At 40.8% G+C, this 26740-nt stretch overlaps 1 protein-coding gene across 1 annotated transcript in view; it reads left to right on the top strand.

Moving 5' to 3' along the window:
- The first annotated feature begins 416 nt into the window (after positions 1-416).
- Positions 417-26740, top strand: part of LOC122113639 — a 39993-nt gene continuing 13669 nt past the window's right edge. The window contains exons 1-9 of the mRNA XM_042686706.1: positions 417-519; positions 2321-2428; positions 9598-9635; positions 10671-10704; positions 11033-11140; positions 12750-12787; positions 13593-13617; positions 17878-17921; positions 18714-18939. Coding sequence (XP_042542640.1) covers positions 417-519; positions 2321-2428; positions 9598-9635; positions 10671-10704; positions 11033-11140; positions 12750-12787; positions 13593-13617; positions 17878-17921; positions 18714-18932 — 717 coding nt within the window. The 3' untranslated portion in view covers positions 18933-18939. The remainder of the gene's footprint in view (positions 520-2320; positions 2429-9597; positions 9636-10670; positions 10705-11032; positions 11141-12749; positions 12788-13592; positions 13618-17877; positions 17922-18713; positions 18940-26740) is intronic.

Below are 26740 nucleotides of genomic sequence, written 5' to 3'. Positions count from 1 at the left end.
CCCCTTGCCACAAGTATACTACCCCATGGCTGTGTGGGGCACATGGCCATTGACTAAACAGTTGTTTTCTGTTTGGTTTTCTAAGTATTGAGGAGAAAATCCATGTAAAGTGTAAAGCATCCAGCCTGATGTGATCTTCACAGGTTTTTACTTTTTCATTTTTGTAATTGCAGATATCCGAAGCTCCATGTGGTAGTGGTATGTATTCATGCACTTGCTGATGGAATACCTTACTGGCTTATGTCTACAAGCCTGATTCTGGGTTCTCATTGATCAGGAAGGTTGGAGTTGAGCGAAAGAAATGATTTTGGCAGTAAGGCTATGAACATGGAGGTTTTTGGGAAAATCTGTAAACTGAAGGAAAGATAAGGCTGATGTTCTGTACGCCAGCAGGGATTTGCCTGCTTAGAGTCAGGATGGGCCAAGCCATAGTCTCTACTGATTTTTCTCCAGATGCAGGACCACTTTTGGTCTCGGACAAGTATCTGAGCTTGAGGAATGATGACAGAGACCGCTCAGGTAGGTGCTAGCATCCCAGGTGGGAAGCCGTGTGAGATGAACCCAGTGCAGTGGTAGACCCTCTATGTGGAAGACTGACAGGAAAGAAAGGAATCAGAACAACAGATTACATGTGGGGTTTTTGTTGGTAGTAGTGTCATATTTTTGAATGTCTACATATTTTCATGGCTATCCTTCCTCTAAGCAGAAGAATGGGTCAGGAACAACTCAATCTATCCTTGTCAACCACCCACACGTCCCATCCCACATCCACAGTCAGAAATGTTTCCTGAGTGATTTGCATCACCAATTACCAAAATACTGCCAGCTGCTCTATTTCTTCCTAGGTCCCACAAAATATGGCGCAAAAAACCAGGATTTTGAGGAAGTAAGTGCACTTTTTTTTGTTTCTTACACACAAATGAAATTCCAGGCTGGAATGGGTGGCTCATGCCTATAATCCTAGCAAATCCAAAATGGCTGATAGTATTGGTGTCTGAAGCTAGCTTAGGCTGGCTGTGAAAACACTTACCTTCAGTTAACCAGAAAAAAAGCTGGAAGTGGAGGTGAGGCTTGACTCAAAAATCCTGAAGACTTGTGTGCTTTCCGTAATTGTTCTCTGCTTGGGGGCCTCCGTGTTTTGTGTATGGTTTGACCATGTTCCTTCAGAGGGTGGTACGTTGGAAGATTCCTAACCCAGCATAGAGAGATGATGAGGTCAAAAGTTCAGGGATTGAGGATGGTTTTGCCAGATACATTAGTTCTCACAAGAGGGGCTGTTATAAAGCAAGGCTACCACATATGCTCAGGCACTTGTCCATGGAACTGTTAGCTCCTATTTTCTTAACCCTATTATAAGGGTAAGTAGGGAAAACTGATCCTGAATTCTGAATCAGCAAAATGATGAAAATATACTCTTATTATAAAGTGGCCACCTGCTGACATTTTCATGAGGGCAAATCATAGCAAAGGAATATAGGTCCTTTGACTTCTTTCCTGAGGTCTATCCTACTTCAAGTCACCAAGGCAGCTCAGGCCCTGTGGCTTATGCAATCCTATCTTAATCTGAGGATTGAAGTTTGAGTTGGCTTGCACAAAAAAGTCCCCCAGACTCTGAATTATCTCCAATTAACTAGCAAGAAACCAGAACTGGGGGTGTGGCTCAAGTGGTAAAAGTGCCAGCCTTCAGCCATAAAGCTCAAGGGACAGTGTCAGGACTAAGTTCAAGCTCTGGGACTTGCGCGCGTGCGCGCGCGCGCGCGCGCGCACACACACACACACACACACACACACACACACACACACACACACACACACACACACACACACACACACACACACACACCATACTACCAGGAGAACCAAATATCTGTGCAAAAAGAACTTGCCAAGAGCTGTACATTGTGAGTGTCTCCCCCCTGTCCCTCAACAGCAGGAGGTACAAACGAAGAAGAAGGAAAATAAGAAGAAATTTGGTAAGTATTCTGGAATCACTGCCTGAAGACATAGCCCCTAGATAAAGAATGTATAATGGATGCAGGAGTGAAACTCCATGAAGTAGACTCTGAATAATTAGCCGAGCTGAAACCCAGTTTTTAAAGGGTGGGAGGAGCTAGTGTGCTTAGATTGGTGGATGAAGGGAAAAGGGAACACAACATAGTAACCATGAACTTCTAGAACCCCAGTCTTCCATGTATGGGCTCTACTTTGCAAAAGAGGGAAACCACATATCAGAAGTTTAAGTTCCGCATTACTTACTTTGATTTGGTTTTCTGTGGTGAAGCTGATTTATTACAACATTTTCTGTAAATATCTTCCTTAGTAACTTTCATGTTAGGTGTGATTCGCAGACCTTCAAAAGTGGCATCAAAAATCCCAGATGAAGTCTGTCCACCTCACATGGTGCTGTCAAAACCAGGCATACTAAAAGGTACTGTGGGAATTCTTGAGTCAGGGACAAGAATTATGTGATACCTGTTACCACTAGAGAGAGAAAGACTGAATATTTCCATCAAAATTTTCAATCAGTGAAAGTTTTCATTGACTTAATCAGTACTGCTACAAGCAGAGTTTTATCATGAATGTCATTCTTACATCTCACTTCATGGCAACAGCATTTAAAAAATGGTTATTAAAAGGTGATATAAGACCCACTGTAGCAATGAGATGTACAGGACACTATGTTGAAAAATGAACTTTACAATTCAGGCAGTGGGGGTGGGGTCTGGGGGTGGGGCGAGGAGAGTTAGTTGTGGAGGTGGGAAGGAAGGGATTGTAGGGGAAAAACAAAGGAGGAGGTAACAGTGCTTGATAGGAAATGTACTCATTGCCTTCCTCATGTAACTGTGACCCCTCTGTACAGTATTTTTACAACAAAAAGTATTAAAAAATTCAATCAGAAAAAAGAAGGGTTATAGTAGCATAAACCAGATAAATAGTACATTTCTTTTTGAACAGTGTTACCCCTTCTCTCACTCTCTCCCAGTTTTTCCCTCCCATGCCCACCCACAAGTTGTATAGTTAGTTTTCAACATATTGTCTAGAGATGACCACTGCTACATTTGCTCATATTTATCCCACCATTTCTATGGCCCCTCCTTACCATCCCAAAGAGAGAGAAACCAACAAAGAAGACAAAAAGAAGAAAACAATAACAGCAATAAAGGACAAAAACCCTTATTTCCATTTCATGGAGGTCATTTCAATAAGTATTATTTTGCATGATCAGATGCACATGGGTATTGTGCCTTTGTCTTTCTTTCCTTTGGTCTCACTGTGTGTGAATACCTAAAGACCTATATAATGTCCCAGTGTTTTTATTTTTTGAAACCATCAGTGTGTTTACTTACAGAGTTATAGGGACATTCTAGCTACCACAAATGAGAGAAACCATGCAACCTGTGTTTTTCCGGGTCTGGCTTTGCTTAATATGATTTTTCCCCCATTTCCTTATGAATGGTACAATATCATTCTTCCTGATGGATGGGTTTAATTCCATTGTGTGTATGTACCACATTTTCTTGATCCATTCATCTATCAAGGGGCATCTAGGCTGATTCCATATACTGGGTATGGTAAATAATGCTGCAATGGACCTGGTTGTGCTGGTAGATTTAATATGGCCTTGTTTGTGTTCTACTGGATAAATGCACAAGAGTGTAATTGCTGGGGCCATAGAGAAGCTCTATGTGTAGTCTTTTGAGGAATCCCCATACTACTTTCCAGAGTCATTGAACAAGTTTACATTCCCACCAACAGTATAATAGGGTTTCTTCCCCTTTGGACATATCCACCATTTGTTACTGTTAGTATTCTTGATAATGGCCATTCTAACTGGGGTGAGGTGGAATCTCAGTGTTGTTTTGATTTGCATTTCCTTTATGGCTAGAGATCAGCTTATGTCTGTAACTTACCCAAGTATTGTACTGAACCTTGACAGATTCGATAATTCTTGTAATTTAGCTGTTTTTCCTTTTTGTAGAAGTATAAGTTAATATCCACATCAGTGAGGTATCCACCAGATTCTCATGTGTACTCACCTTGGTATCTACAATTTGTACGTTATATAAATGAAATTTCAGGTTATGTAACTTTTTCTACATAACCGGTGTCACAAATCAATGTTCATTTATGGTTGCTTCATGCCCTTTTGACCACAGAGAGCTTATTTCTTTCAACATGGAATGATATTGCACTATATGAAGAAATGAAAATGTCCACTCCATCCACCTTGTGAAGGCCATCATGTTTTCTTCCAGTTTATGTCTATAGGTAAAGCCTATGGGTCCATTCCTGTGGGACAGTTCATGTAGATTTAACTTTTTATCTCAATGGGATAAAAATATCTAAGGAACACAGTTTTTCATCGCATGGCTAATGTATGTTTTAACGTTTGAGAATTTGGTGATTCCACTAACTTGATTATCATCACCTAGCACTTTCTTTAATGTTACGAAGACGGCTTTAACTTACTTAGTAGGTATGATGTAATTCCAATTGTCTTGTCTGTGCCTTGGAAGGTAAAAATCTCAAGATTTGTATATTTCATTGATCAGGCATAAAATTGTTCACAATGTTCTGTGTGTGCTTTCCATATCCATGGGTCAGCAGAGCTGTCCCCATTCACTTATTATTCATTCATTAATTTCACCCGTAGTGACCTCCTTCCTCCTCCTAGGGCCTTTTTCGTACTGTTCACCGTCGTCCACTAGCCCTACCTATTTTGAATCCCACCAAGGGAGCGATCTACTCATAAGGTCAAAGTCCTGATGCCTCAATTCTTTCTTGAAACATCTTGATAGGCATATTCTGAAGCATGCTAGTCATGCAGTGATTGTTTCTCATTGTATCAAGTTGATAACCCACGACTAAGACTAATCATCATGTAGCCATTATAGGGACATGCCAGTTTTACTGGTCTTCTCAAAGAACCAGATTTTGGTTTCATTGCTTTTGTAATAATTATGTTGCATTAAAAATTTGAGAGAACTTCTGAGAATTTTACGGTTTTAAAAAACTACTTTGTGAATTTTTGTTGGATTGCCTTTTAATCCAGACCTAATTAAAGCCTTCAATTATTAATTTCAGTAGTCATTTTATAATATGTTGCTTCCATTCTTTGTAAGCATTCTTTCCTTGTGTCAGCAATTTATTCTACTGGAATTTTATAGGAGTTTTAGAAATGCCAGTTGAGGTTCTTGTTTGTTCCACAGGAATTCAAAAGTGGACGTGTGACAAACTCATTCTCTAGAAACCTCAAGATTGTTACTCTTATTGTAGTTACTCTACATTTTAGTTAATTTTTTCCCCTACTTTGCTGGACAAGTTCCACAAAGTCATTGATTATATGTCACTGTGATGACTAATGTCTTTTTACAGTAGATAACAATAATTGCACTGAAGTTTCTTCCTTTTTACAAATTAAGTTGTTTATAGCTGGGCAGTAGTACAGTTTGAACTCAGGGTTTGGTGCTTGAGAAGCAGGCATCCTATATTTAGCACATGAGCCATACTTATAATCCCCCTTGTTTTCTTTTCCCATGTAAAACCAGTAAGCATCTTAGCATTTTTCAGGACTCTTTGCTTTTGTGTTGAGAAGCAGCATCACTTTTTGGCCTTGGTGTTTAGAAATTTACCTGAGGCTCTCCTTCCTATTTGAGCAAATCCTCAATATCAATTGCAGGTGAGAGACTAGGGCATCCCCAGGATCTTCTCTGATCACTATCAGAGCCCTGTGTATGTAGGTAGCTGTACACAGGAGTGTGCCTTTTAGATGCCTGAAAGGTCATTTCTCACTTTTTACTTGATATATGTTCTAATATTTACCTCTCGACTTATGTAACCCCAAGAGAAACACTTGCATGTAATGTTTTACATCACACGTCTATAAGAAAGTGCTTCTTCACTGAGGAAGTTGGACTTATTTGAAAACAGACATACATACAGCTCTATCAGGCTGAAAAAATGACCATGTTTACCATGGAAAGAGGAATTGGGGGAGTTGCATCCCAGTTATACTCCCTGTCTCGTGGCTTCAGAATGTACACCATGAATATATCTGCTGCTTTTCAGCTGACCACAGAAACCGATTGTGGAGGACCATGCTGAACTAGCATGGGTTAAAATGCCAGAATTCTTGTTGCTGTTACTGAGATTCAGCCATTTCTTTTCTTTAATGGAATTTATTGTTTATTTTAATATTTAATTTCTTTAACATTTATTCCTAAATGGAGTAAACAGATTCAATACTATTTTTACAATGTTGAAATAGTTAGAGGTGTTGTGGAGAACAGAAGCTTTGGCAAAGCAAAATCAGAAGATAGATTCTTCTACCTTCAGTTCCAGACATCAAGTTCCAGAAGAGTTTTGTGCCAAAATCTACTACAGAGTTCCTTGTATTAGATGCAATTTGGTATAAATTATGCAAGAAGTATTTCATGTGTTTTAGAACATCATGTGTCTGAGCATCTAAGTAAGCATTCTGAGTGATGGGACTCTGGGAGCGTTTGCAGGCTTGACTTGTTTCCTTACATTACCATTAGCACAATGTGAAGACATTGCTTCTCATTCCTTTTTTCTTAAATTTTTATTTATTTTTTATTGTGGAAATACTGTACAGAGGGTTACAATTACATGGGCAAGATAATGAGTACATTTCTTATCAACCATTGTAGCCTCCTCTTTTGTTTCCCTTTCCCATCCCTTCCAAACCTCCCCCGCTCCCCCACCTAATCCCCCCTACTTAACCCCCCCAAAAAGTTGTAAAGTTCGTTTTTGACATAACGACTTTTACTTCTCATTGTTGCAATGGGTCCACCTGTATCCTTATTTAAACAATTTGTTTTTCCCCTTCCCCTCCACAAATTATACCAACATCAAATACAGTGAAAGCATGGGTTTAGTATGGGTAAGGGACATACAAAGCAACAAAGAAATAATCTTATAAATGCGTTAGAAACAATCCCATGAAAGAAAAAAAAACATTTGAATACATATCTTAGGGTTCATTTCCCTAACATCACCTTATCTGACCTTTTCTGCTTGACTTAGACATATACTAGATATTGCAAATAAGGGAAACCATGGGACCTGTGTTTCTTTGGGCTTGGTTTACTTCACTTAATATAATTTTTTCCAAGTCTTTCCATTTCCTAACAAATGGGGCAATGTCATTCTTTCTGATGGAGGCATAGAATTCCATTGTGTATATATACCACATTTTCTTGATCCATTCATCTACTGAGGGCCATCTGGGTTGGTTCCATTTCTTAGCTATAGTAAGTAATGCTGCAATAATCATAGTTGTGCTGGTATCTTTAGTGTGGTCTTGTTTGTAAACATTTGGGTAAATGCCCAAAAGTGGGATTGCTGGGTCATAGGGGAGCTCTATGTGGAGTCTTTTGAGGAACCTCCATACTGCTTTCCAAAGTGGTTGAACAAGTTTACATTCCCACCAACAACGAAGTAAGGTTCCCTTCTGTCTACATCCCCCCCAGCATCTGTTGTTATTAGAGTTCTTGATTTTTGCCATTCTAACTGGGGTGAGGTGGTATCTTAATGTTGTTTTGATTTGCATTTCTTTTATGGCTAGGGAGGTAGAGCATTTCTTCTTGTGTCTATTGGCCATCCTTCTTTCCTCTTCAGAGAAGTTTCTCTTTAAGTCTTTAGCCCACTTATTTACTGGACAGTTGTTTCTTTGAAGATTTGTTGTTAGGGGATTTAATTTTTTGAGTTCCAAGTATATTTTAGATATGAGACCCTTGTCCATTGTATGGCTAGTGAAGATCTTCTCCCAATCCATAGGCTTTCTATTGATTTTGCTAGCTATGTCCTTTGCCATGCAGAAGTTCTGCAACTTCATGCAATCCTATTTGTCCAACCTTTCTTTGATTTGTTGTGTTTCTGGGTCTCTATTAAGAAAATTTTGGCCTGTGCCAAGGAGACCTAGGGTTTCTCTTATTCTATCCTTTAATGTTTTCAGAGTGTCAGCTTTGACTCTGAGGTCTTTGATCCATTTGGAGTTGATTCTGGTGCAGGGTGATATATAAGGATCTAGCTTTAGTTTTCTACAAATAGTTAACCAATTTTGCCAGCACCATTTACTGAAGAGGCTGTCTTTGTTCCATTCTATTGTTTTAGCTCCCTTATCGAAGATTAGATGACTATAAGTCTGTAGGTTCATTTGTGGGTTTTCAATTCTATTCCATTGGTCTGGAGGTCTGTTCTTGTGCCCATACCCAGCTGTATAGTAGAGCTTGAAATTTGGTATTGATATTCTTCCAGCAGTGTTCTTTCCGTTGAGGAGCGTTTTTGCTATTCAGGGTCTTTTATTGTTCCATATGAATTTTTGGATTGCCTCTTCTATTTCCTTGAAGAATGAGGTTGGAATTTTGATAGGTATCGCATTGAATTTGTAGATAGCCTTGGGAAGTATTGCCATTTTCACAATGTTGATCTTTCCAATCCAGGAGCAAGGGAGTTTTTACTATTTTTCTATGTTCTGTTTTGATATCCTATTTCAAGTTTTTAAAGTTTTCATCATAGAGTTCCTTTACTTCTTTGGTTAAGTTAATTCCTAGGTATTTTATATTTTGTGGGGCTATTACATGTGGAGTTGCTTTCCTAATTTAAGCCATACTTTTCTCAATGTTGGCATCCAGAAAAACCATTGATTTTGGGGGGTTAATTTTATACCCTGCTACTTTGCCAAAGTTTTGAATCAGCTTGAGTAATTTGGGAGTGGAGTCTATGGGATTCTTTAAATACAAGATCATGTCATCTGCAAAGAGGGAGAGTTTTACTTCTTCTTTCCCTATTTGGATCCCCTTTATGTTTGCATCTTGTCTTATTGCTGTATTGCTTCTCATTTCTTTCCTGCTCCTTATTTAATTTTTTTTCTTCCACTGAGTAGAATATATCTTCCACTGAGGAAGATTCTCTAGCCCAGCTGGATCTAGACTTTTTAGAGTACAGGCATGAACATTGCGTATGATTTATAGAGACTTTATAGAGTAGTTATTTAAGAAAATAACATTATGACAGTGAAAAAACTCTTAAGTACTGCTTCTATAACAGAGGGTAAATGGGTACATGTACCTATACTTTGTTCTACCCACTACACAAGTTAAATGTAAACAGCACCTGAGGCAAATTCAATATAATAAATACAGATTTGCATATATGGACTTCGATATATATCAAGCCAATTTCAACCAGAAGCAATTCCTGATTGAAATTGAAAGGTTGATAGATGTCAAGGCTGTGTCAGTTCTACCTACCATCAAAATGGTCTGAAGAAGAGACAAGATTTAGTCATTTAATTTTCAGGTCAATTTAAGTTTTGACTCCATGAAAGATATGTTGCTTTACATTGCTTAGAGTAGTTGGACTTCTTTGGAAAGCTAGAAGCCCTGTTCTTTATTGTTCCTTTGCTTCTGCAGCTTTTGCAGTTCAACCTGTGGTTGTTGGTCAACCATAGCCCTATAGAGTTGGGCCCTATAGAGTCGTCATGCAAACCTTCCTCCACAACACACTAAGTTCTCTGAGACATTAATGAGAAATAATCTGCAATGAGCTAAGCATTATTTTGTGTCCTTCTAGATTCATGTGATGAAAAATTGACCAACCAGCCTGTGGAGGTAAGATAACTGTACTTTGAAATATAAATGGTACTTTTGTTTTTCTCTTTAAGTTTCTTAATGCCACCACATAAAAATAATACCAGTTATGAAAAATGAAACAGAGATAGAATCTTATCAACAAATCTGAGGGAGGAATTTTAATAATTGGAAACATTAGGTTATAAAAAACACACTAGGACCTTATATCTGGAGAAATTGTTGCACTTAGGTTTAAGTGTAATTTTATAATTTCCACTCAACTACTCAACACAACAGTAAAAAACTTGTGTGGCCTGTGATTGCTTCCAGGGTTTTTGTGGTTGGGGCATGGTTTGACTGTATTCTTCCAAGGGTGGTGTGCTGAAAGCTTCCTAACACAGGATAGAGAGGTGTTGAAGAAGTGGGAAACTTGGAAATCACCAGGTCCACTTTAGTAGATAAGGAGATAAGACACACCTCCTCTCAGAAGGGATTAATGGTAGTCATGCCCTGTACCTGGTCAGGTATGTTAGTTCTCACTAGGTGGGCTGGTAACTAGGGAAATCTCATTGGAGGCTAAACAGAGGGGGAACTCTGATTCTTAACTCTGAATCAGCAAGATGGTGAGAAATATATGTTATAAATCGGCCATCTTCCTGAGAGGAAAGCCTAACAAAGTAATTTGATTTTTTGTCTTAACCACTGTGTCCCAAAGTCTCATTTACTTCAGGTCACAAGGGGCGTTCAGTCCTCATGGCTCATACATGTTATCCTAGCTAGCTGCTCAGAAGGCTGAGATCTGAAGATTGAGGTTTGAGCCAGCTTCTGCAGGAAAGTCCTCCAAGCTCTGAATTAGCTCCAGTTACATAGCAAGAAGCCAGAACTTAGGGGTGGGGGGTGCTCAGGGAGGGATAGGCGGACTGTGCCAGCCTTTAGCCAGAACCTCAGGAGACCTGAGTCCAAGCTTTGGGACTGGCACACAGACACAAAGAAAAGTTACCAGGAGAACCAAATTGCTGTGCAAACAGAACTCGCCATGAGCTGTACCTTGTGAGTCTCTTTTTTCCCTATTAGCAAGAGCTGCGAAAGAAAAGGAAGAAAAAATTCGGTGAGTATTCTGGAATCACTGCCTGAAGACTAGGTAAGAATGTATAATATTAGATGGAGGAGTGAAACTCCATGGAATAGACCCTTTGAGTAATTAGCAGAGCTGAAACCCAGTTTGAAAGTGTGTGTGGAGTGATGGATGAAAGGAAAAAGGGACCACAACCCAGTAACCATGAACCTCTGGAGCCCCCATCTTACAGGCATGGATTGTGCTGTAGAAAAATGGGAAACCATACATGAGAAGTATAAATTCTGCCTAATTTATTTTCTTTTGGTTTTCTGTTGTGAAGCTGATTTATTACACCATTATCTGCAACTATCTTCCTTAGTAACCTTCAAGATTGATGAGATCCAAAGATCTTCAAAGGTGGCACCAGGAACCCCAAATGAAGTCTGTCTACTCCCCGTGGTGCTGTCAACACCAGACATCCTGAAAGGTGCTATGGAAATTTAATCATTAGCTTGAGTCAGAGACAAGAATTATGTGACATACTGTTGCCAGTAGAGAGAGAGGAAACTGAAAACTTGCAGGAGAATTTTTAATCAGTGAAAGCTTTCATTGACCTAATCAGTACTGCTACAAGCCGAGTTTGATCATGAATGTCATTCTCACATCTCACCTCAGGGCAGATGCATTTTAAAAACTGTTATTGTAATGGTATACCTTTGTGTTCCTTTCCTGAGAACATACTTCTTTTGGTCTTTCACATTTGTGAATGTCCAGAGACCTGTATAATGTATCATCTCCAATAAACTACTGAAAAGCTGGAAGTGGAGTTGCAGCTCAAGCGGTAGTGTACTAGGTTTGAGCACGAAATGCTCAGGGACAGTCACCAGGACCAGCAAAAAAAGAAACAAATATAAAAAGAGAGAGACAATATTTATGGTGAAGACGTGGAAGCCATGGGAAGGGAAATATGACAGGAATGCAGCTCCCTCAGTGCCTCTTTTCATGCAAGGTATCACTCTGTCTGTCTGATATTTCTATATGCACAGTGGTGTATATGTGAAGTAAAGCCAACTTCCATAGTGAAGACAGTATTGTCTTACAGACATTTGGTGTAAAAAGTCATATGCAGTGTTTCTCTTGGGATTATATAAGGTGATGGGACAAATGTTGAAGGAAATACTGAGTACGTAGTGAGCAATGCACTCTTGCATGGGCTATCCACATACATAGGCTGTAAGATCAGGAAAAAACCCTGGGATGTCTTAGTATCTTACCTGCATTGATAATGAGGCTTTGCACAGGTAGGAATGGAGCCTCAGATAAATTTCTAAATACTAAATCCAAGAGGCGATGCTGTTTCTCACCACAAAAAGAGTCCCATGAAAAAGGCTGAGTACTTACTCTTTCTGGACAGTAGTATGGAACACCGAGGGGATGCAGAACTGGCTGGGAGAGTACCTGCTTCATAAGCACAAAGCTTTGAGCTCAAATGTTAGTACTACCAAAATGAAAAAGACATTTTCAGCACAATCATTAGTTGTTTTATTTCAAGGAGATATCAGTAGTCACGTGACCGATGTATAGGAGGAATAATTTTGTCACATGCCTGCTTTTGAATTCTCTTGGAACAAAGAAGTCTCCATTGATATTCATAGATTTCTGAGTTAAAGGAAGTAAAAATTCCAGTAGAATAAATTTGTGAAACGCAAGCAATGCTTACAAAGTAACTTAGAGAAAGGAAATTTGTGTGTGTGTGTGTGTGTGTGTGTGTGTCTGTCTGTGTTTGTGTGTGTGTGTGTGTGTGATTCGAAATTGGTAATTAAAATGTTTAGGAAGTGGTAAGGAAAGTAATACAAGAGAAACTCTTAAGTAATTTAAACAGTCCTGAAAGCCTCTGAACCTTTTAAATAAAAGGTAATTGTTACAAAAACAATGAAACTTACCATCTGGTTCTTTGGAAAGATGGGTGAAAAGGGGTATGTCTCTATCCAGGCTACCTATGCTCATTAGTCCTGGTTGTCAACTTGATTTGATTGAGAAACTACCAAGTCATATTTAATTAAAGATTAACCTAAAATTCTTTGTTTTATTTCTAGATGCCCCAAATGTGCCTGTTGAGGCTTCCACAGAATTAGTAAGACAACCTTTTTTTGCCTGAAATTGAATGTTGCTTTGTTTATTATCTGTTTTTAAATTAGGTTTAGCTATGAAAACACATTTGATTTGCAGTGACTCATGCCTGCAGTCTTACTACTCAGGAGGCTTAGAGGGGGAAGATTGCCCTTTCAAGGCAGCCTGAGCCTGGGTCCATGAGACCCACTTCAACCAATAAAACACCTGGTGTGACAGTGCACACTTGCCATCTCAGCCACTCGAAAAGCATGAATAAGAAAATCACAGTACACAACATTAATCCAGCCCCAAAGCAAGACCAATTAAAGAAAGCCAAAAAAGGATTCAGAAGCATGGCTTAAGTGGTAGGGCGCTAGTGTAATGAGTATTTGGACTGAGCTCATTCACCCACCACAGTAACACCAGTCTCAGCAAACCTCCACAGTGTCCACTATTCATACCAGATTTTTCTTCTGGTGTGGTAGAAGTGTAGACCCTTAACAAATACTATCTGTTGCAGACAGACATTTGCAGGTGGTAGTATTGCATTAAAATCTTCACGCAAGTGATCTCTTTTGGAAATGATTCTTGTTTGGATTAAGTATTTGATGACTGGTGGATGACCTAAATGGAGTTGTGATATACATCCTCTACAAAAGACTTTTGGGGTTCTCTATACAATTACCTTACCCCTGATTTTGAGATCCTTTTGACTTTGCTATGATTTCTCATATCTTTCCAATAGTCAGAGTACTAAGAGCATGTGCAAATATGTCTAAATAAAAATGTAAGTCATCCTGCTAATATCTATATTCCTATCATTTCAGATGGCATCCCGGTTCCACAAAGCAAGTAAGTGCTCTACAGTTACTACCATGTTAAGGAAGAAAAATCAGATGTTAAGTAAGGCTAAGTGTGATAGACCAACTGATTTCTGTTTTGCAAAGCCATCCTGATTTTGAGTTTCTGAAGAGAACTAATATAATACAAGTGTTGGATAAAAGTTGGCTGTCAAGTTTCTCCTGGTCAAGTTTCTGGAAGAAATCTTGTTCATGAAGGGCTTGTGTACTTTGAGATTGCTGGGATTTTCTGGGATTCTGTGTTTCCTGACTGAATGGATGTGTGACTGTGCATCTGTATGAGGTATGTATTTTCTTAGAACCTACTTCCACCTTACACCTAAGCAAATAATAGCCCTCAATAACTTCCTGAGACACAAAATCCATCATAAAGACACACTTCAGACTTTCTATATATGAAGTCACCTACTCCTCTTAAGAAGCAACAAGTTAAATTTGTTCTCCCCCCACCCCCACACAAACATTGCTCAAACCAGGGGAGAAGCTAACCCAAGCAAATGAATGACCGAAGCTCTCAAAAAACTTCATGTAGGAAATAGAACCCGTGAGCTCGTTTATGTAAGCCAATGCCATTTCTGCCAACTACCAAAATGATGTTAAGATTCAGTCATTGCAGAGACTGTTTTTTTTTTTTTTATAGCATCCCCATGTAAGCAAGCTGTGCTTGACTACCTTCAAGCCTATGGAGCTCATAGATGCTGTCTGCCAGGGATATCAAGTTGCCTTGTCACATAAACCAAGATGGTAATAGGAAGTTTTTACATGCAAACTTTGACACCCAAAGCATGTAATATACCATAATATACCATTAATATTTCTGGCGTATTCATATATTCTTTGAGGTACAAGTGGCCTTGCAAGACAGTGTGGCCAAATTCAGTAAGCTCTTGATTCATATCTTAGAAGAAGCTGGACTCAAACATAAAATCTGACCAAATATTTTAGCACAAATTAGAATATTGTCACCATGAACAATAAAAGGCTCAAATCATGTTTGATGAAGATCCTAGAGAGGTAATAAACAAGGACTTAAAAAGTTGTTTTTAGAATGATTTCCATATTTGGGTGGAAAGTCTCTTGTACACCCAAACTTTAGAGCATTGGTAGCCAGCCCATGCCTCTACTTTATGATGATGAGCTATGTCACTCTTTACTAGATAGTGTGATCTGCGCAGCCACCACTTCCATGGACATGTAACACATGCAGTAGAAACAGGTGCCAGAAAGGATATCATAAGATTTATGGACACTTTCAGTTGTAGGAGACCAGTATTTTCAAAAATTCATTACATTATATCAAGACCTAGCATTAGTAGATCATATATTTTGCCAAAAAATCCATTCAAGGATCTTGATAAATGCTATTTGAGATGTAAATCCTGTTCAAATGATAAGTGGAGTCATCCCGTTGGTGGGTCTGATAGTCATTTTGGTGTGCACATAAAGAAGTTATCAACATAATGGACTTCAAAATGGGCAGAAAGACTGACTGGTCAGATGACCAAAGAATCTTATAGTACATACTGAGTTTGTGATAGATAGAACATTTCATGTCCCATTATGTGAATGTTAGTCTTTAGACAATTCTTCAAATTTTGTTTATTTCTTCTTTCTCTACAAAGGATAGTGTGTTGCAAGCAGAAAGATGTATATGTATTAGATTGAACAATATTTCCATGTAGCTTGGTAGTCAACCTAAAGGATTTGGGCTTACTTGACTCATCCTACTACTTAGGTTTTTCATTAAATAAATTCTTGGTTTTTAACTGCATGTTACCAAAAAGTAATACTATTTCTAGAATGACAGCTGTTAAGTCACATAGTATTAACATGCCATTCAAAGAAAATACTGCTTATACTTAAAAATTGATGTCTTAGGTCAGGTACACTGGCTCCTGCTTGTGATCCTAGGATACAGATGCACCCATTGCAACAATGAGATGTACAAGATGTTATGTCAAAAAATGAACTTTACAAGTTTGGTTTGGGGGGTAGGAGGGGTATGGGCAATGGGGAGGGCGGGGGGAAGGGAGGATGGGGGAGGAAGATGGGAAGGGATGGGAAGGGGAAACAAAGGAGGAGGCAACAAAGCTTGATAAGAAATGTACTCATTATCTTGCCCATGTAATTGTAATTTCTCTGTATGGTATTTTCACAATAAAAAAAAAGAAAAAAAATTGAGGGAAATCATAGCTGAAGGGAACTCAATGCACAAAAGTTAGCAAAATGCCTGACAAGGTGTTACTGAATTCAGCTGCATAGGAGGCATGAAAACAGGAGAACCACTTACCTTGCCCATGTAATTGTAACCCCTCTGTACAGTATGTTCACAAATAAAATAAAATAAAATTTTAAAAAAAGGAAAAACCAAACAAACAGGAGAACCACAATTCAGTAGGGCCATGACCAGTGCATGTTTGCATACATGCATGCACACACGCACGCACACACACACACACACACACACACACACACACACACACACACACACACACAGAGCAAAATCCTACTCAAGAAAAGGCAAAGCCAAAAAATTCTGGAGATGTGGCTGACATGGTATAATACTTGCTAATCAATCCTGTGTCCCTCAGTTCAAGTAACCACTAAACTTTCCTCCTCTCTTTACCAATATTGGGGTTGGATCTCAGGGCCTTTCTGAGGCTCTTGCTTAGCTTTTTTTTTTTTTTCAAACAACTGGTGTCTTACCACTTGAGTCATGCGTCCTTCACTTCCAGTATTTTGCTGGTTATGTAGGGAGTCTTTCAGATATTTTTGTCTAGGCTAGCTTTCAGCTGTGATCCTCATATCTTAGCCCCTGTGTAGCTAGGATTATAAGGGGAATCTCCAGCTGCAGCTCAAAACCAATTAATTTTGTTTGCCTTACTGCATAGAAATCAAAGAGAAAAACTTCATCGCTTAGATCTTTAAATACTCAAACCTTCATCAGAAAACAATGGTTTGTGGATTTCTTGGTATCCTTTTTAAAATGTGTTCTGGGTAAGGTTTCTTAGCTGAAGCTAAGCTAAGGTAGGGATGGAAGGTTCTGTCTTCTTATTTTTGTTGTTGTTGTTGGTCATGGGGGTTGGACTCTGGGCCTGGGCACTGTCCTTCAGCTCTTCAGTTAGTGCTTTACCACTTGAGCCACAGCACTACTTCTGTTTTTCTGGTGGTTTATTGGAGATGAGTCTCACAGACTTTCATGCCCAGGCTAGCTTTGAACCATGATCCTCAGATCTCAGCTTCCTGAGTAGCTAGGATTACAGGCATGAGCCACTGATACCCAGCTAGGCTCTGTGTTGTTAAGGACACAATTTCAGGAAGAGGGGCTCAAAGTCGCCTGCTTCTCCTGACCACAGGGAAATGTAAGGGTGTGGTATGCACACATTACTATGAGGATGACAAACTGAAAAAAAAAAAGGTTGTCATATTAAGTTGTTCTTTTTTTTAAGTTTTTGGTCAATCCTGGGGCTTGAACTCAGTGCCTGGGTTCTGTCCCTTAGCTCGTCTTTCCTCAAGGCTAGCCCTCTACCACTTGAGCAATAACACCAATAACTGCTTTTTCTGAGCAGTTTGTTGGAGACAAGAGTCTCATGGACTTTCTTTCATGCCCAGGTTTGCTTTAAACCATGATCCTCAGATCTGAGACTCCTGAGTAGCTTTGATTACAGGTACCACTGGTGCCTGGCTATGTTGTTCTATTTTATTTTATTGTTAAATGTTGTTCTATTTTAATATTGCCTCATCTTCTATATTTGACATATTTTGACAAAAAGGTGTGATAAAATATGATACAAGAAATTTACTAAAATGGAGTCCAGTTCATGCTGATGGCGTTTAACTGGGAATCCTCTAAAACACAGGACCATGTTGGAATAGGTAGGACCATGATGGAATGCTCAAAAACTGAAATTGCCTTTCAATATTTGAACAAGCTTTGAGATGAGTTTCAAAGTGTGTACAAAGAATGAGGAGACGCTTCTATTGGAAATTTTTGTATATATAATGTAATTTTAGATTGTCCATTTTGGGTTCAGATGTCATTAGATGCATGGTTTGGGTTTCTGTGTTAAATTTCTTTGCTGGTCATCTTCTCCATCTCTTCTCCATGCAGGAAGACAATACAGCAACAACTTAGTCTATGATCATCAACCACTTAGCTTCATGGGCCAATATCCTGAGCCAGAAAAGCTCCCTGAGCACTTTTCAGTCAGTGGACTAGCAACACACTGACAGTTACTCTATTTCTTCCCAGGTCCCATAAAAGACGGTGTGGAATACCCAGAACTTGATGAAGAGGTAAGAGCATCTTTCTGTGTCTCGTATAGAAGTGAAGTTCTAGCCTAGCATTGGTGGCTCATGCCTGTAATCCTGGTAACTCACATGGTTGAGACTAGAGTATCAAGGTTGAACCCACCACAGGGGAAAAAATGCCATGCAACTGATCTCCAATTAACAGGCAAAAACCTGGAACTAGAGTGTGTGGCACAAGTAGCATGGTACCACCCTTGAACAAGAAAGCTGAGTAAGGTTTGTAATAGCTACTGAGAAGATAAGAGAGCTGAGGATCACGGTTCGAAGGTAGCTGAAGCAGCAATGCCCATGAAAATTTTATCTCTACTTAAGAAAAACATTGCAAAGTATAGCAAAAAAAACTCAAGGGCTGCCCAGACCATGAGTCCAAGGCCCTGGTGCAGCACAAAACACAAACAAACAAAAGCCAGGTGAGCCCATGAAACACTGAGTTCAGGCCCCTGTACTAGAAGGCAGGCAGGCAAGTAGGTAGGTAACCACATGCACAAGAGTGTGTGTACACACACACAATTTCCTCATAAGATGGAGTTGACAGGCAGGCCAGTGTCCACTGGCAGAGAAGGGAGGGCATTAAGGTGAACCAACTAAGGAAGCTTCTATCAGGAACTCCTCTATGACCTGGGACCTGAATGACTTCCACTGGGCTGGAAGGGACAGGCATGATCTCCTGGCTAATAGAGGAAGGAATCCCAGCAGCAGTGCAGTGCCCAGATGGGGACATCAAAGAATTGTTTGGGACACACTCTGATGCCAACTCTATCCCATGATTATCCTCAGGAACTCTGTGACATGCCTCCACAGCAGACTGCAGATGACAGAGGCTGTCATTTGAAATCTAAAACTGCGTGGGCAGAAGAGCTGGATGCAAATGCCCAGGACTCAGAGCTCACTGAAGACTGCCAAGGGTATATTCTAGAACGAAAAGCGAACTGGAGACAAGGCCTGAATGTTTATATAAAAAACTCACCTGGAACATCTGGAAATTCTGAGGCATAGGACACAGGTGAGGGTGACTAAGCTAGGTCCTTTGGGTTTGAGGGAAAGAAAAGCCAGCCCTACTATGCACACAAGGCAAGATGATACAAGGGGAGAGGGGTGTGTATAACCTATGGGAAAGTTTTTGTGGGTGGTGGCAATTAACCAGACAATCACTTTGTGGATGCAGTCAGGGCTGACATCAACTTCTGGGGTGACAAACAGGTCAGAGCTCGATCTGAAAGTCAGAGGGCATCAATATGGGTTCTGGATCTTCTCTATACCTCTTGCAGCTGCAGGGCCAGCTCCAGTCATTCTATTCAAGCAACCCCTGAACTCCAACCGGAACCAACCAGAACTGAAACCAGCATAGGGACTGGCACCATCTTCCAGCTCTGGATCTGGATCTGAAGCAAGAAGTTTAATCATTGGAAATGTTAGGTTGTTACACACACACATGAGTGAGGTTACATGAGTGAGGTAATGAGTACACTTCCTCTTGAACATTGTTACCCCCTCCATTGTTTTCCCCCTACCATCCCCTCCCTCCCTCCCTTCCCCGAGGTTCTTTTTTTTTGTGATTAAGTGATTACATAATTTCCGGAATTTCACAGTATTGTGGAATAATGATGCTCATTTAAAGTCACAAGTTCATTCTAACTTTCCTGGAGCAAATTGTCTATCACAGTCTGTAACATATAACGGTGTTCACATGTTATATACCATATATGTGATCAGCAGCCTGGGGATATTTAGTAGTGGTTCAACCAGATGAGTGGGAGTTCTTTGTTTCTTAAGTCCTGTTAGTTTTGTCGTATCACCTAACATTTTGGATTTAGCATCCACTTATCAGGGAGACCATGTACCGTTTGTCTCTTCGTTCTTGGCTTACCTTGCTCAACATGATTCCTTCTAGCTCCATCCATTTTCCTGCAAATGCCATTATTTTGTCATTTCTAATGGCTGCATAATATTCCATTGTGTATAGATACCACAATTTTTGGATCCATTCATCTGTGGTGGGGCATCTGGGTTGTTTCCATATCCTAGCTATTGTGAACAGTGCTGCAATAAACATGGAGGTGCATGTGTCCTTGTATATTGGTTCCTGTTGTTCAGGGTAGATGCCTAGAAGTGGTATGACTGGGTCGTAAGGGAGGTCAATCTTTAGCTTTCTAAGGACCCTCCAGACTGCTTTCCAAAGTGGTTGTGTAAGTGTACGTTCCCACCAGCAGTGTAATAGGGTTCCTCTTTCTCCACATCCCCTCCAGCATTTGTCGTTGGCTGATTTGTGGATGTGGGACATTCTGACTGGGGTAAGGTTGTCTTTATTTGCATTTCCTTCACCACCAGGGATGATGAACATTTCCTCATGTGTTTCTTTGCCATTTTTATTTCTTCATTTGAGAAGTCCCTCTTTAGTTCCCTTGCCCATTTAGTAATTGGTTTGTTAGGTTTGGGAGGGATTAGTTTCTTGAGTTCCCTGTATATACAGGATGTTAACCCCTTGTCTGATATATTGCTGGTAAATATTTTTTCCCAATTAGTTGGTTGTCTTTCTAGCTTAGTTGCGATAGAATTAGCTGTGCAGAAGCTTTTTATTTTAAGGTAGTCCCATTTGTCGAGTCTCTCTCCAACTTGTTGTGACCCTAGGACTCTGTTCAGGAAGTTCCTTCCTGTGCCTATTAGTTCAAGTGTCTCTCCTACTCTGTCCTGCAGTAGTTTCAGAGATTCAGGTTTAATGTTAAGGTCTTTAATCCATTTTGAGTTAATGTTGGTGCATGGTGATAGGCTGCATATGGCTGCCCAGTTTTCCCAGCACCAGCGGTTGAAGAGGCTGTGTTTCTTCCATTGTATGTCTTTGGCTCCTTTGTCGAATATCAGCTGGCTGTAGGCCTGTGGATTTATTTCTGGATCTTCTATTCTGTTCCATTGGTCTTCAGGTCTGTTTTTGTGCCAGTACCATGCTGTCTTTGTTATTATAGCTCTGTAGTAGAGTTTGAAGTTCGGCATGGATAGCCCTCCCATATTGTCTTTATCCCCTAGAATTGTTTTGGCTATTCTAGGTCTTTTGTTGTTCCATATGAATTTTTGGACTGTTTTCTGTATTTCAGTGATGTACGTCATTGGGGTTTTAATAGGAATTGCATTGAATTTGTATATTAGTTTTGGAAGTATCACCATCTTTACTATATTAAGTCGGCCTATCCAGGAGCATGGGAGGTCTTTCCATTTCCTAGTGTCTTCTGCAATTTCTTTCTTTAACTTTTTATAGTTCTCATTAAATAGTTCTTTTACATCTTTGGTTAGGTTAATTCCTAAATATTTTATTTTTTGGGAGGTTATTGTGAATGGGGTTGCTCCCTTTATTTCCCTCTCTTCTTGTACATTATCAGTGTATAGGAAGGCAACTGATTTTTGTGGGTTTATTTTGTATCCTGCTATTTTGCCAAAGTGATTTATGATTTCTAAGAGTTTGGGGATGGAGTTTTTGGGATTGTGAAGGTATAGTATCATGTCGTCTGCAAAAAGGGATAGTTTAATTTCTTCTTTCCCTATGCAGATCCCTTTAATGTCTTTTTCTTGCCTTACTGCCCTGGCTAAGGGTTCTAGGACTATATTGAAGAGGAGTGGAGATAGTGGGCATCCTTGCCTTGTTCCTGATTTTAGGAGAATTGGTTGTAGCTTTTCCCCATTAAGTATAATATTGGCTATTGGTCTGCCATAAATGGCTTTTATTGTTTTTAGAAATGTTCCTTTTATTCCTATTTTCTCCAGAGCTTTTAGCATGAATGAATGTTGAATTTTATCAAAGGCCTTTTCTGCATCTGTGGTGATAATCATGTGATTCTTGACCTTGGCTCTGTTGATATGTTGGATTACATTTATTGACTTACGTATGTTAAACCATCCCTGTGTCTCTGGGATGAAGCCTACCTGGTCATAGTTTATAATTTTTTTTATGTGTTTCTGGATTCTGTTAGCTAGAATCTTGTTAAGGATCTTTGCATCTGTGTTCATCAAGGAAATTGACCTGTAATTCTCCTTTTTGGTTGGGTCTTTGCCTGGTTTGGGGATGAGTGTGATATTGGCTTCGTAGAATGAGTTTGGGATAGCTCCCTCCTTCTCTGTTTCGCTGTGAATCCATCTGATCCTGGGCTTTTTTTTGTTGGAAGACTTTTGATAGCTTCCTGTATCTCGTTATAGGATATTGGCTTATTTAATTGGTTAACTTCTTCTTTGCTCAGTTTGGGCAACTTGTATTTCTCTAAAAATGCATCCATTTCAGCCAGATTTTCTTCCTTTAGAGAGTATAGCTTTTGAAAGTAGTCTGTTAGAATTGTTTGGATATCTTGGGTACGTGTTGTGATGTTTCCCGTGGCATCCCTAATCCTATTAATATGGGTTTTCTCTCTTCTTTTTTTAATTAATCTAGCCAAAGGGCCATCAATTTTGTTTATTTTTTCAAAGAACCAGCTTTTTGTTTGGTTTATTTTGGCTATGGTTTTCTGATTTTCTAATTGGTTAATCTCTGCTCTCAATTTGGTTATCTGGCTTCGTCTAGTAACTTTAGGTCCCATTTTTTCTTGTTTTTCTAGCTGTTTTAATTGCAACATGAGATTATTTACTTGGTCTGTCTCCATTCTCTTGATGTGGGCACTGAGGGCAATAAATTTGCCCCTCAGGACTGCTTTTGCTGTGTCCCACAAGTTTCTTTGTGAGGTGTTTTCATTTTCATTGAGTTGTAGGAAATGCTTTATTTCTTCTCTGATCTTTTCCGTTACCCAGGCATTGTTAAGGAGTGTGCTGTTCAATTTCCATGTATTAGAGAAATTTCTGTGGTATGCTTTGTTATTGAGAGCTAGCTTGATTCCACTGTGGTCAGATAGGATACAGGGCATTATGTTGATCCCTTTGTATTTGCTTAAGTTCCTTGCATGAACTATGAGATGGTCTATTTTGGAGAAAGTTCTATGAGCTGCTGAGAAGAATGTGTACTGTGTTGTTTTAGGGTGAAATACTCGGTAGATGTCAGTTAATTCCGCTTGAAGTATGGCCTCACTTAATTCGGTAGCTTCTTTGCCAATCCTCTGGTTGGTAGACCTGTCCTTTGGTGAGAGTGGTGTGTTAAAGTCTCCTAGTATTATCGTATTGGGATCTATTTTATTCTGTAAGTTTGAGAGCATTTAACATATCTGGGTGCACCAATATTTGAGGCATATAAGTTGATGATGGTTATATCCTCCTCTTGGATTGTTCCCTGTATTAATATGTAGTGTCTGTCCTTGTACTGATTTTAATGAAAAGTTTATTTTGTCAGATATCAGGATAGCTACACCTGCTTTCTTACTGGAGGCATTTGATTGGTAGATCCTTTTCCACCCCTTCACTCTGAGTTTGCTTGTATGTTTGGCTGAGAGGTGGGTCTCCTGAAGGCAACAGATGGATGGGTCTTGTTTTCTGATCCAGTTCTCAGTTCGTTTTCTTTTGATTGGCGAATTCAGCCCATTTATATTAAGAGAAAGTATAGAGAGATGCATTGTTGTCCCTGCCATTCCATTTTCCTAAGTTTTTCTTCTTTCCTTTCCTCCTGTGCTTGCTCAGTTAGACTTTGAGTAATGCCCGTTTGGGGCAGGTCCCAGTTCCTGGTTGCTTTCTTCAGGTTGTGTCCCCCCTCTTAGAATTCTTTGTAATGCTGGCTTAATGTTTATGTATTCATTTAGTTTTTCTTTGCTATTAAAAGTTTTCAGTTCTCCATCGAATGTGAATGCTAGCTTTGCTGGATATATCAGTCTGGGTTGGCAGTTATTTTGGCTTTTAGGGCTCGTATGGTGCTTTCCCAGGCTTTTCTTGCATTCATTGTTTATGTGGAGAGATCTGCAGTGATTCTAATTTTTTTCCCATTGTAGTATAGCTCCTTCTTCATTTTTGCTGCATGTAGGATTGTTTCCTTATTATTCAGATCTATCATTTTTACTATAATGTGTCTAGAAGTGTTTCTCCTGGGATCTTGCTTGTTGGGTGTTCTATACGCTTCTGTAATGTAGGTAAGATGGTCCTTTTTGAGGTGGGGAAAATTTTCACTGATTATCTTGTTAAATAGGTGTTGCATTCCCTTGCTCTGGAATTCCTCACCTTCGTCCACTCCGATTATGCGAAGGTTAAATTTCTTGGCATTATCTGCTTGCTCTTGAATTTCCCTTTGGTTTAATTTGAGTGATTTTTCCATATCTGTCACTTTTTGGTCCAGTTGGTGTATTCTGTCTTCTGTATCTGACACTCTACCTTCCATTTCATTTACTCTGTTGACCGTGGCTTCTATTGTGGTTTGCATGGAGGAAATAGATCCCTTTATGGATTCAATGTTGGTTCTCAGAGTACTGATCTCAGTATGTATTACCTCTAATTTGGCGTTTATCTCACTTCTTACTGAGGTTTGTGCAGCTTCTATTTTTGCATCCAACTCTTGTTTGATATCCTGTATCTCTTTTGATAGTTCATCCTTGTGCTCTTTCAATTTCTGATCCATTTCTCACTTTATTTCTTGAGTCATTGCCTCCAGCAACCCTTGGATGTAGCTTTTGTCTTCCATTCCTGTTTTGCTCCCACTGGGGCTCTCCCCTGCATGGCTGCTGGCTTTTGAGGTGAGCTTGCTGTCCTGGGTGGTGGTAAACCTTGTGATTTTTCTCTGTGATTTTCGCATGGGGGTTCAGGAGACTGTTCTGCGATTTTGTTTTGGTGTGTCTGTCCTTGCTTGGTTGCTGATTCTGTATTGGTAGAGAGAGTCTGTGCCTGATCTGGGTTCTGTTGGGAGCCTATTTCCAACTGCTATTCTGACCTACTTAGGATTCTCAGCTCTCTGCTGTAGATTGCTGGCAATTCCCGCCTTTGGAAGGGTTGAGCAGCCTAGACTGCTTGTGTTTGCTCCTACGGGTGCTCTTGGGAAGATCAGATGCTCTGGATGCACTCTCCCAAATACTGGAGTCTGCTATGGGCTCCTGATGTGTTTTTGTTTGTTTGTTTGTTTTGGGCTGGTTGTGGGCTTGAACTCTAGGTTTGGGTGCTGTCCCTCAGCTCTTCAGCTCAAGGCTGGCAACCTACCATTTGAGCCACAGCACCACTTCTGACCCTTTTTGCTTTTGTGATGCTGAGGAATCAGATCCAGGGCCTCATACATCCAAGGCTATCACTCTACTGCTGAGCCGCCTTATCAGCCTGAGCTCCTGCTTACTATCAGGTGCTGGCAGCCTGTGTTGTCCAATTCCCAGCCTAGGGTATATGGGTGGAGTTTTGGTGGGGTTTGGGCTTCTCTTGTCCTGAGCCTCCAGGTCTTTTGTTGTCACAGGCGTGCTTCCCGGGGAGTGCTGTTTCCTGATTTTCTCCCCTCTGTTGAGGCATATGCTCAGCTTTTTACTTCAGTTGGGAGGAGTTGGTTGTGTTGTTCAGGCGCCGGATCCCCGGGCCTGGTTCTGGCCCCAGCCTGGAGCACGCTCGTTAGGCCTGTGCTGATGTGTATACTACCTAGGTTATGCAGCCTGGAGGACACAGTTCAAATTTCTTCTACTGTTGGTAGTCTTGACCCAGGGGCACTGTTCCTGGATTGGGCATTTAAGCTTCCTTCCAGGGGCACTCTTGCTCTGGCCTAGCCAGCGGAGTGTGCTCCACGGGCTGGTGGAGCTCTCGAATAGTTCCCAGTTTTAGTGGGTCCTGTGGTCCGGGTGTTGGGGTAGGGAGTCTAGGTCAGGGTCTGGGGATTCCCTCCAGCTCTGGTCTCCCTTGAGGGATACACTGTCCCCTGTGGGGTACTCACCCTGGAGCTGGTTGTTTCTGTGTGGTGTAGGTCGTCAGTTGTTGTTGCCATCCGAGTTCAGTTGGGGTGGTTGCGGGCTGGGCTGGGTGGTGGTGGCTCTGTGTGATTCTTTTCTGTCTCTGCCTCTATCAAAGCTGTCGGGTCCACAGTGTCCACGCTCAGGTGGCTTCTTCGCGGGTTGTAGAGATCCAGTGGGTCTGACGCCGGTGCCTCAGGTGGCTTCTGCGTGGGTGATCTGCAGGCAGCCCCCTGTGCCTCTGGGACCCCGGCGGCCCCCACTGGGTCATGGCGATTGTGATCGGGTGGTTCTGGTGCCTCAGGCGGCTTCTGTGCAGGTGATCTGTAGGCAGCCCCCTGTGCCTCTGGGACCCGGGCGGTCCCTGCCGGGTTGTTGCGATCGCGATCCGGCCGGTCTAGTGCCTCAGGCGGCTTCTGCGCAGGTGGTCTGCAGACAGGTTGGTTCCGGGCAGCTTTGGCGGGATGGAGCCTCTCTGCTCGGGTGGAGAGTGAGGGGTCGGGGTGGGATCCTCGTGGAGACTCCCGGCTGGTAGGTTTCTCTGTTCCTGGTGATCAGTTGTTCTGCAAACCGGTACCTCAGGCGGCTTCTGCACTGGTGATCTGCAGGCGGCGCCCTGTGTCTCTGGGGCTCTGGCAGCCCCCACCGGGCCGGCTGGCCCGCGGCTTGTCGCACTTCCATGTGGCCAGTAAAGTTTGGGGGAGGGGTCTTCACTCGTCTCTGTTCTGAAATTCTTCTTTTCCTCTTTCTTTTTTTGTTATTTTCCACCTCCGGTTTTTCTTTGAGTGTTCGTCTTTTTGTTGTTGTTGGTCTCTTGGGGAGATTAAGCATTGGAACTCGAACTCTCTTTTGGTTGGGGGGAGCTGTGGCGTTTCCCTACTGCCCCGTCGCCATCTTGGTCCCCCCTCACACTAGGACTTTTTGTCTGGAGAAATTGTTTCTCTTTAGGTTTAAGCATAATTTCATAATTTTCACTCAACTATTAAACTCAACAACAGTGAA

The sequence above is a fragment of the Dipodomys spectabilis genome, unplaced genomic scaffold (genome assembly GCF_019054845.1).
Source record: "Dipodomys spectabilis isolate Male_0828 unplaced genomic scaffold, ASM1905484v1 ptg000098l, whole genome shotgun sequence".
Classification (NCBI taxonomy): Eukaryota; Metazoa; Chordata; class Mammalia; order Rodentia; family Heteromyidae; genus Dipodomys; species Dipodomys spectabilis.
This window is presented reverse-complemented; position numbering and strand designations above follow the sequence as displayed.